Here is a 10,959-nt window from a genome sequence, read left to right as displayed (position 1 = left end):
AACTCTAGCAATATGAGCATCAAGGAATACCCCTAGTGGCATATCAGGAAAAGTAGTATCTCTAGCAGTATCAAGCATAGCATCATCAAGCAAAATAGCATCTTTAGCATCATCAGGCAAAGCAGTATCAAGCATAGCATCATGGATAGCAGTATCAGGCATAACATCTCTAGCAGTATCAGACATAGTATCATCAACCATAGTAGCATCATAAGCACCATCAATACCAGTAGCATCTCTAGCAGTATCAGGCATAGCATCTCTAGCATCATCTAGCACATGCGACATATCAAGAATTCTAGCAGGAGGTTGAGTCGCAAACTTACTCATAACTGAAGGTGAATCAAGTGCAGAGCTAGATGGCAATTCCTTACCTTCCCTCGTAGTTGAGGGCAAGACTTTGGTTCTTGGATCTTTCAGATTCTTCATAGTGATCAGCAGATATAAATCCCAAGTGACTGAGAGAATATAGCTATCCCTCCCCGGCAACGGCGCTAGAAAAGAGCTGCTGGCAGTCCCCGGCAACGGCGCCAGAAAAGAGCTGCTGGCAGTCCCCGGCAATGGCGCCAGAAGAGAACTGCTTCCAGTTGCTCAACAATTAGCAATTGTCTTGCAATGGCCCACCAGCGTGTGGGATCGCGGCAGTTTACGAGGGTAGAGTATTCAACCCAAATTTGTTGGTTCGACACGATGGGAGTGAAAGGATATTCTCTAGTATTAGCAGTTGAGTCGTCAGCTCAACCACACCTGAAAGATCAGTATCTGTAAGCAGGATATAAGGAGCAAAAGTAGTATGATAGCAACGGTGCGAGAAATGATCTGTTGACAAGGCAGACTATTCCTAATTGTTGTATCAATGGCGCCAGAAAAGTATTGTAGCAGGTAGTAGCAGTGTCATGAGTAACAACAGTGGCAAGGAACAACAGTAGTGACAGCAGTAGCAAGTAGCAGCAGTAGCAAGTAACAACAACATCAAGTAACAGTAGTAGCAACAGTAGTGGCAGCAGCAGCACGACAAAGCAAGTAGCAGTAGCAGCAAGTAACAGTAGCAGCAACAGTAGTAACAGCAGCAACAAGTAACAATGGCAGTGGGTCAAACTCGTAGGCAATGGATTGGTGATTTGTTGGATGACATTCATCATGCAACAGTTATAACACGGAAGATATGTGGCTAGCTCCCGTTCGTCAATGTGATGTAGGCTTGCATTCCGTGTGTAATCATACGTGCTTAGGGAAAAGAACTTGCATGACATCTATTGTCCATCCCTCCCGTGGCAGCGGGGTCCAAATGGATACTACGGGATATTAAGGTTCTCCTTTTAATAAAGAACCGGACCAACGCATTAGCACTTGGTGAACACATGAACTCCTCAAACTATGGTCATCACCGGGAGTGGTTCCGGTTATTGTCACTCCGGGGTTGCCGGGTCATAACACATAGTAGGTAACTACAACTTGCAAGATCGGATCTAAAACACACATATATTGGTGACAGCATAATAATTTCAGATCTGAAATCATGACACTCGGGCCCTAGTGACAAGCATTAAGCATGGCAAAGTAGTAGCAACATCAATCTCAGAACATAGTGGATACTAGGGATCAATCCCATCAAAACTAACTCGATAAAATGGTAGATCTCATCCTACTCATCACCGCCCAGCAAGCCTACGAATAGATTACTCACGAACGATGAAGAGCTTCATGGAATTGGAGAGGGAAGAAGGTTGATGATGACGATGGCGACGATCTCCTTGATCCGGAGCCCAAAAAGGACTCCAGATCTGCTCTCCACGGCAAGAACGGGATGTGGCGGCGCCTCTGGATCGTGAAACGCGATGAAATCATCTCTCTTGATTTTTTCCGGGACGAAAGGGAATAAATAGCATTGGAATTGGGGGCAGTAGAGCCACGTGGGCCCCACAAGCGTGGTGGCCGCGGCCACAGGGCTTGTGGCCCACTGTCCCATCCCCTCCGGTGGATCTTTGCGCAAGTATTTTTCATATTTTCCAGAAATAATCTCCTTCAATTTTCAGGACGTTTCAAGAACTTTCATTTCTGCACAAAAACAACACCATGGCAATTTTGCTGAAAACAACGTCAGTCCGGGTTAGTTCCATTCAAATCGTGCAAATTAGAGTCCAAAACAAGGGCAAAAGAGTTTGGAAAAGTATATACGATGGAGACGTATCATTGAGCAAAGGATTATGATGATGCCTCCAATGCTTATAGCCAACCACCAACTTGCAAAGAAAGTGAGGTTGAATTACATGCCCCTAATACTTGTAGCCCACCACCAACCAGCCAAGCAAATGAAGTTGATGTGATTGCTAGTGAGGAAGTAATTCAAAAGGATGGTGATGTTGATGTTGATGGTGATTTCGATGAGGTAGAGGAAGGGTTTCATGGTATTGATGTTGGTGACTTAGATGCGTACATAGCACAAAAGGAGATGGATCGTGAGTTACCTTTTAGGCGTTTATTTGGGTATAACTCAAATGACGAAGGTCCTCAGGAAGAATTGACGAGTATGGATTCACAAAGGAGGAAAACCAAATTCACTTTGATTTGAACGGCTTGGAAAAAATAACTCATTTGTTTGGAGATCTCAGCCTTGCCCATAAAGCCATAGTTAATGGTGGCATGAGGAAGACGACGATTGAGCCAACACCTTGCCCTGATCGAGGCGAACCAAGGGATGAGGATGAGGACGAGAATGCTTATTTGAAGAAAGGAGTGAAGTTTCCAACTTTGGCTGCCATGAAGATTTGGTTGTTTGACTATGTCATTCGGAACCACATGCCATTTTATGTTGAGCACTCCGACATAAATTTTTGGTTCACCGTGAAGTGTGAGAAAGCATATGAAGGATGCCCATGGAAGGTTCGTGCAAGAAAGTTAGAAGAAACCGGAGAATGGGTGTTAATAAGTTGTGTTCCCACTCATTTTTGCACACGACCAAAGAAACGTGATCGTAAGACACACCGTCAGCTCACGTCTGAGTACATGGGATACTGATGACCCACAAGTATAGGGGATCAATCGTAGTCCTTTCGATAAGTAATAGTGTTGAACCCAATCAGGAGCAGAAGGCTCTGATAAATGGATTTCGGCAAGGTAATAACTGCAAGCACTCAAAGTAGCGGTAACAAGTGATTGTGTAGCGAGGTGAAACGTAGCAAGCAAAAAGTAACAAGTAACAAGTAGTAGCAACAGTGCAGCAAGTGGCCCAATCCCTTTTGCAGCAAGGGACAAGCCTGAACAAAGTCTTATAGGAGGAAAATCGCTTCCGAGGACACACGGGAATTTCTGTCATGCTAGTTTCATCATGTTCATATGATTCACGTTCGTTACTTTGATAGTTTGATATGTGGGTGGACCGGCGCTTGGGTACTGCCCTTACTTGGACAAGCATCCCACTTATGATTAACCTCTCTCACAAGCATCCGCAACTACAAAAGAAGAATTAAGACAAAGTCTAATCATAGCATTAAACTAGTGGATCCAAATCAGCCCCTCACGAAGCAATGCATAGACTAGGGTTTAAGCTTCTGTCACTCTAGCAACCCATCATATACTTACTACCCCCCAATGCCTTCCTCTAGGCCCAAATATGGTGAAGTGTTATGTAGTCGACGTTCACATAACACCACTAGAGGAAAAGACAACATACAACATATCAAAATACCGAACGAATATCAAATTCACATGACTATTATCAGCATGACTTATCCCATGTCCTCAGGAACAAAAGTAACTACTCACAAAGCATAATCATAATCATGATCAGAGGTGTAATGAATAGCATCAAGGATCTGAACATAAACTCTTCCACCAAGTAATCCAACTAGCATCAACCACAAAGAGTAATCAACACTACTAGCAACCTTACAAGTACCAATCGGAGTCGTGAGACGAAGATTGGTTACAAGAGATGAACTAGGGATTGGAGAGGAGATGGTGCTGATGAAGATGTTGATAAAGATGCCTCCCCTCCGACGAGAGGAGTGTTGGTGATGACAATGGCGACGATTTCTTCCTCCGGGAGGGAAGTTTCCCCGGCAGGATCGTCCTGCCGGAGCTCTAGATTGGATCTGCTCAAGTTCCGCCTCGTGGCGGCGGCGAAACCATGAAAAATCTCCCGTATGATTTTTTCTAGACCAAGACCCTTTATATAGCAAAAGAGGGGGTCTAGTGGGCCGTCAGGGAGCCCACAAGCTCCCACTCCGCCACCAGGGGGTGGTGGCGGTGGCAGGGCTTGTGGCGCCCTCGCAGCCCCCCTCCGGTACTTCTTTCGCCCTGTATTTTTTATATAATCCCAAAAAAGATCCACGTAAATTTTCAGGGCATTTGGAGATGTGCAGAATAGTAAACTAAGATTTGCTCCTTTTCCAGTCCAGAATTCCAGCTGCCTGAATTCTCCCTCTTCAAATAAACCTTGCAAAATAAGAGAGAAAATGTATAAATATGGTACCACAAGTAATATAACAGCCCATAAAGCAATAAATATCAACATGAAAGCATGATGCAAAATGGACGTATCAATACAAATTTATGAGAGACATAGCTGTTGATCCCACTGTCAAAGTGAGGTTTCTCATGAGGACGACGAAAAAACTATATGGTTATGCAGTGAAGTATGGGAAGGCATGGAGGGCCAAGGCAAATGCTATTAGGATGTTGTATGGTGGTTACAAAGAAGCATACATCCGGCTCCCTAGATTGTTGGGAGCGATTGCACATAGAAGTCATTTGATTTGTTGTTTTATTTTGTTGTATTTAATATTTTGTTTTTGTATTTTGCTAACAAGTGCTTATTCATTTTGTAGGCATGTCTTCATCCGGTTCGATGATGAGGCCGCCGTGCGCAGACCAAGAGGACATGCCAAAGAAGTGGATGGCGGCCGAGTTGGACAAGACCAAGGAGAAGGATGTGCGCACACCACCATGTTGGTGTGGTGATGTTTGCAAGGTGAAGGTGTCCATTGACCGTAAAAAAGAATGGACAGAAGGCCGAACATTTTTAGTGTGTCCCAACTACGCACATGATAAACCGAGGCCAACTAACGCATATGACTTACCATCGGTATGTTAGATGTGGCATCCAAATATCTTTTATTTGGTTGAACTCATATTACTAATATAAACATGTCTTTTATGTACTCGCCTCCGCCTCTTTGCAAGTACTTCACTTGGATAGATCAAGAAGTACCCCCAACGTGTCCAAGAGGACCAATATCGAGACGCCATGTGGAGGAAACGCCTTTTTAATGAATCTTTAGCACGTGAGGAGGAGAGGGAGCATTGTGAGAAAGAGAAGAAGGAGAAGAAGAAGTGTGAGTAAGAGAGGAAGCGCAAAGAGAAGGAGGCTCGCCAAGAAGAGAGGGCAAGAAAGCTTGCAAGGGCTCGCGATGCACAAGCAGAGGACAAGGCAAGCAACAAGAAGGGGAAATGACCACGTACTACTTAGTAGACATGGGGTTCATTTCAACCGCGTTAGTGATGGACTTTTCAGGTTGAACTTATCGTTGTCGAGATTATGTATGTGAACCGAATGGGTGTGAACTTGTCATTATGGAGACTGTGTATCGTTGTGGAGACTATGTATCGTTGTGGAGACTATGTATGTGAACTTGTCGTTATGGGGACTATGTTTGTGAATTAAATGTGGTGACGTATGATGTATGATGTGTGATGTGTGATGTGCTGATCTTGAAGCCCAAAAGACAGGAGCTATGCCGACGCCCTCACCCCCAGACGCCCAAACGCCAGGGTGTCTGGCGTGTGCTCCCTGATGCCCAAACGCCATGAGGTCTGGCGTCTGGGCCCCTGAGCCAGGAGCTGTGCCGTCTCCCCCCCCCCCCCAGATGCCCAAACGCCAGGGTGTCCGACGTCTACCCCTTATGCCCAAACACCATGGGCTCTGGCGTCTCGCCCCCTGAGCCAAGAGTTGTGCCGTCTCCCTTCCTCTTCTTCACTAGACTCCTCCTCGCCGTCTCTAACCATCCCCTTAGGCAAAATCTTATGAGGATACTCCGGACTACAAAACCAATAATTAAGTATCTTCTTTCTCTTATCTTTGCCTTTCTTCTTCTTCGTCGTCGGCTGTGACGGTTGTGATGACTGTGGGGCATCAATATCTACCTCATGCGCCTATGCCTGCTCCTCTTGTATTTGTTCCTCTTCTTCTGTATCATCGATGGTCACATGAGGACGTCTAGCTCTGGACGAGCGGCTAGTACGAGCTGTAAACACGTCCATAGACTAAGCACTGTGGCAAGAAAGCATAGCTGCCCACTTGTGGAACATTGCCTTAAACTTCTGAGACAACACAAAACACTATGTTAGACGCAAATAACTAATCCATTAAGACAAGCATTTGTAAACACGTTCATACCTCCACCGTGGTCCTAAGAGTTCTTTCAGATAATGCACCTCCTTGGGGATGACTTAGTGCTATTGTTCATGCACATAAGAAACTCTCTACCCTGCAATTCATGAACACAACAAAGATTATTATTTGAAAAAGACAAGGTAATGCAAGTAGGTTCAAGTAAATTCAATTACCAATTCGTCATGCATGGCTGCGTAGTCAACTTGACTCCTTATAGTCTCTCGCACAACCATGTTGAAGGCATGATAACCTTCTGCATGTGATGTGTCTTCCGACACCAACTCGTCCCACTCCTCTTGTGTCCAACCGGGCTTAAGCTTGAACCGATAATGCTGCCCATACCACACAAGATATTTCTGGTATGCTGAATCATTGTGGGGTCTATTCTCTGACTCCACAAACATCTCTCTCTGATTCCACATTGATATCCAATGATTGTATTTGTTCGCCCAATCCGATATATCCTGATTGTTCCTTCGACTAAACCTACAAACGATGCACATTTTAAAGAATTATTAAACATAGACTTTCACAATGCTAGAGTACAAATCTCGTTGGAATTTTTGCTCACCTATGCAGCTTAGTGATTGTCTCCTTGCTCTCCTCAATTGGAATACCTTGCAGTTTTCCAAATTGCATGGCAACACGGTCTACAAAGTTCCACTCGACAACATAATAGAATATCATTGGACACCTCGCCCGCCAAAGAAGATTATCACATGTGCACATCCCGTTGATGTTGAAATCACGATCATTATCATAAGGCCACCAGAAAACCTACAATAGGATGAGCTGACATATTAGGTACACATTCTCATAAGGCCGCCAGAAAACCTACAATAGGAGGAGCAGAAATGTTGGTACCTGCTCAACAGTTAAGGTGTCCAGCTCGTTCACATAACACTTATATCGCCCATGAGAGCTTCCGATGTAAACATGGACCTGGTCCCAACAATAGGAAATTGTGGGGCGGCGATACGGATCTTGATCATGAAGCCCTTCATGCAGATTGGGGTTTGGATTATCGGGGTTCTTGACCACGGGACGTCCAACCGGCAAGCGCTCCCACATCCACACAGGGAGGCTCCACACAAACCCGCACAATGAAGATGTGTATTTTGTCCTCGTTGACTCCCGGTCCAACTGCAATTAAACATACATATGTTAGCAATGTGTGGAGCATGGCAAATGAAAGATAAATGTTTGCAGATAGCTCTTACCCGACAATACAAGAATGCTAGTGCTGCTGAACCCCAGCTATACTGAGTATCCCAGTCCCTGAGTAGCTCCAAATACATCCAGAGGGCCTAGTCCTCAGTTGCGTCTGTGAAGACCACTTTGGTTAGCACATACCAAATATAGGCACGAGCATACTGCTGCACAACCATCTCATCGGCATCCACAGGGCACGAATTGTTTGCTCCTCTCACTTCTTTTAGCCAGGAATGCTTCACTTACAAGCTATCATCCTTGCCTGGCAGAGGGAGGGGGGGCTGAACACCAATTAAATCACCAACCCGAGCTCGCCAGTTAACGATGCAGACATGACCCGTAACAACTAAGCCGTTGATAAGAAGTCTGCTTATCATGGCCATGTCCTCTAGGGTCATCGTCATCTCCCCACAGGCAAGGTGGAAAGAGTGTGTCTCGGGCCTCCAATGATCCGTAAGTGTGGTGAGCGCTGCATGGTTCACCGATGGTGGGTTTCGCATGAATTGCAACACAGAGGGCAGCAAACCCAATCTTGCAATGTACGGCTCGTATCGCACATCGTATGGAAAGTAATTCGCACCATGATCCCTCATGCGCATAGGTACTACATGCTGCAAAGAATATGAGCTTCATATCAGTACGTCAAACACATATGAAAACACGAATAATTGACAAGTCTTCGATTAAGTCTTCTTACCTTACAATTCTCAATGGCACGAGCACGGTGCTCTTTATCGAACTCTTCGATTAACCCGTCATACCAAGGGTCATTATCATCCACCATCCTAACAAAAAATAACATACATCAATATCAACAATATGTCCGTATATATCATCATCCAACATATTAAAAAAATGCCAACAATACTTCCATCTATATCATCATCCAACATATTAAGAAAATGCCCCATATTGAACTATATCATCTAACATATTCAACTACACAAAATAATACCAACAATACGTACAACTATATCATCTAACATACTGAAGTACACAAACAATAAAATGACCCAAAGGCCAAAATAAAATATGCCTAACATATTGAACTACACAAAAAAATTATCATCTAACACCTACACATATATCATCTAACATATTGAACTACAAAAAAAATGATCCAAAGACCAAAATAAAATTTGCCTAACATATTCAACTACACAAAAAAATTATCATATAGGAACTACACAACTATATTATCTAACAACTACAAAACAATTCCTAATACTAAGGCAAAATCATCTATTCTAATCTAACCTAATATTCAAAAATACTCTCAAAATAACATGTTAAAAAAATGAAGGGATCGGGGGAGATTACCTCAAGGAAGCTTGGGGGGACCGGATCTATGGATTTTGGTGGAGGAGTGAGTAGATCAAGGGTGGGTGGTGAGGGGGAAGAGGGGGGGAGAGAGAGAGATGTGTTTCTGTTAGGAGTAGGAAGAAGATGGGTGGGTGGGTCGGGCCATTGTGGTGGCTAAGTCCCCCGAGCCAGACGTCAGGGTTCGTGGCGTTTGGGGTGTGGCGAGCAGGCGCCGGGGTCCCTGGGTCTGGCCCCTTTGCCACATCAGCTGATCAACCAAGCCGGTATCGCGCAGGGCCTGAGCCAACCGCCATGGTCTTTGGTGTCTCTAGTACAACCCAGACGTCACGGATGTTGGCGTCACGTAAAAAGGTCATATTGCAAATTTTTTGAATCTGAGGTCATATATGTACTTTCTTAGTCTTTTAGGTTAGAACAACGTCACATGGAGGTTTCTCATGTCGTGTACCACATTCCTCAAAGGGTTCATATATACTATATATGAACCCGTAAATAAAATCCGGCTGGTAAACGATGTCCACGAACACACGAATCTCGGGTCCATCATGTACATTTAGATTGACGCGTTCCTGCGCATGGCCGCAGCGGGGACTCGTTCGTCCCTCTGCGCGAGACGCGTGAGACGTCTCTTTCGCGCCTACTTCACCCTGAACCCGGAGAGATCGATGTGGCTCCGCTGGATTTTCTTCGCTCCGGTGTTTGCGTAACCAAACCACCCCATATTTCGGCGGGCATCGATATTATTCAATCGACCCCAACCCCCACGTGGACAATTTAGCTGGCTTTCAAAGTTGGGCTTCAGAGTTTCATGTTGGCATTCTAAGAGCAAGTACAATAAGGTACAGTCAGCAGGTTGTAAGGATTAAAATACTATATTTTTGCTGAGTTGGATGAGAGAGAAGAGGAGAGAGAAGGGAAGCGGGCTCTTCATGAAGAGCCAGTTCTAGCACGTGCTCCTAGTGCTTTGTGAGAATGAAAGATGGGTCATATATGATAAAAGTAGTACTCTTTTATAGCTAACTATTGTACAAGCTAGCTATAAGATGGGCTATAAGACTGCTTATAGCCAGCAGTTGGCTATACTATTAACCATGCTCTAACTGCACCCATTTTTCGTCGAGTAAATTCCAGTTTACCGAGGCTTATGTTGTGAGAATGAGTACCGCGGAATGAAAGTGTGCGCGCAAGAACAAAAACGAGGCGAAAAGCGGTCTTGAAAATTACATCGAGGATCATGCATCAGCGAACGACCACTACTGTCAATGGAACAAATCTCTCGCGCGTGTTGTCGCCGCTCCTCTATTGGGTCCGGTTGGCCATGTCGATTATATCCAAAAAGTCGTTACTATAAAAGCCATGAATTCATATAAAATATGCTAAATCCCGTCGGCACCCACGCACATAAAGAACCCAAATACTAAAAGGACGTTGCTAGGGAGCGCAGTGCGCTGGTTAGCTATTTAGAGCACACCTGACCCCCTCCTTCAGAGTACTTAATTATTTTATTTTTTTTCAAAAAACTATATCTTTTGAATCGAGCGTCAGAAATGAAATATGTTTTCACGGCTCGCTTTTTTACGGCAAGTTCTTCAAAAGTAGACCCCATATGGATAGGTTTTGACAAACTTTTTTTTGCAACTTTAGATGATATTGAGGCAACTTTAGTGTTGAAGGAAAGCAATTTACTTTTTGGACTAGCTAGAATATCGATTTGTTTGATTTTTGTAAAAGTGAGAAAATCACACAAAATATAATGCGCATTTATTGCTACGTACAAGTAATTGCATGCGGTTGATGCTTAATTGCCTACAAATACTATGAAATGCCTAACATTGATGCCTAGTTGCCTATTAATAATGATCAGTTACCTATGATTGATGCTGAGTTGCCTACAAATATTGTAAAATTGCTCAATTTTAAAGCTCAGTTGCCTATCACTCATAATCAATTGCCTACGATTTATGTTTAGTTGCCTACCATTGATGCACAGTTGCCTGCTATTTGTAAATAGTTGTCATAATTGCACTCGA

At 44.1% G+C, this 10,959-nt stretch overlaps 1 protein-coding gene across 2 annotated transcripts; it reads right to left on the bottom strand.

Annotated features, from left to right (window-relative positions):
• Nucleotides 1-5,970: 5,970 nt before the first annotated feature.
• On the bottom strand, nucleotides 5,971-8,671 carry LOC123403533 (serine/threonine-protein phosphatase 7 long form homolog). Of its 2 annotated transcripts, XM_045097462.1 has the most exons (7): nucleotides 8,304-8,671; nucleotides 7,615-8,217; nucleotides 7,259-7,537; nucleotides 6,966-7,171; nucleotides 6,568-6,880; nucleotides 6,398-6,488; nucleotides 5,971-6,321 (listed from the first exon to the last, which is right to left on the bottom strand). In XM_045097462.1, the coding sequence occupies exons 2-6, from the start codon at nucleotides 7,690-7,692 to the stop codon at nucleotides 6,423-6,425; spliced, it is 942 nt and encodes a 313-aa protein (XP_044953397.1). In that variant the 5' UTR covers nucleotides 7,693-8,217; nucleotides 8,304-8,671; the 3' UTR covers nucleotides 5,971-6,321; nucleotides 6,398-6,422. The 2 variants fall into 2 exon arrangements, with proteins under 2 accessions (XP_044953397.1, XP_044953398.1); XM_045097463.1 differs by having other exon boundaries at nucleotides 7,615-8,671.
• Between the last annotated feature and the right edge of the window lie 2,288 nt (nucleotides 8,672-10,959).

The sequence above is a fragment of the Hordeum vulgare genome, chromosome 6H (genome assembly GCF_904849725.1).
Source record: "Hordeum vulgare subsp. vulgare chromosome 6H, MorexV3_pseudomolecules_assembly, whole genome shotgun sequence".
Lineage (NCBI taxonomy): Eukaryota > Viridiplantae > Streptophyta > Magnoliopsida > Poales > Poaceae > Hordeum > Hordeum vulgare.
This window is presented reverse-complemented; position numbering and strand designations above follow the sequence as displayed.

Excerpts from the sequence above, each read along its gene's own strand:
- LOC123403533 (XM_045097463.1), bottom strand. The coding sequence starts at position 7,692 with ATGTATTTGGAGCTACTCAGGGACTGGGATACTCAGTATAGCTGGGGT. Across the intron at positions 7,172-7,258 it reads ACACCTTAACTGTTGAGCAG|GTTTTCTGGTGGCCTTATGA; the intron begins GTACCAACATTT and ends ATCCTATTGTAG. Across the intron at positions 6,489-6,567 it reads CAGCCATGCATGACGAATTG|GGTAGAGAGTTTCTTATGTG; the intron begins GTAATTGAATTT and ends CATGAATTGCAG.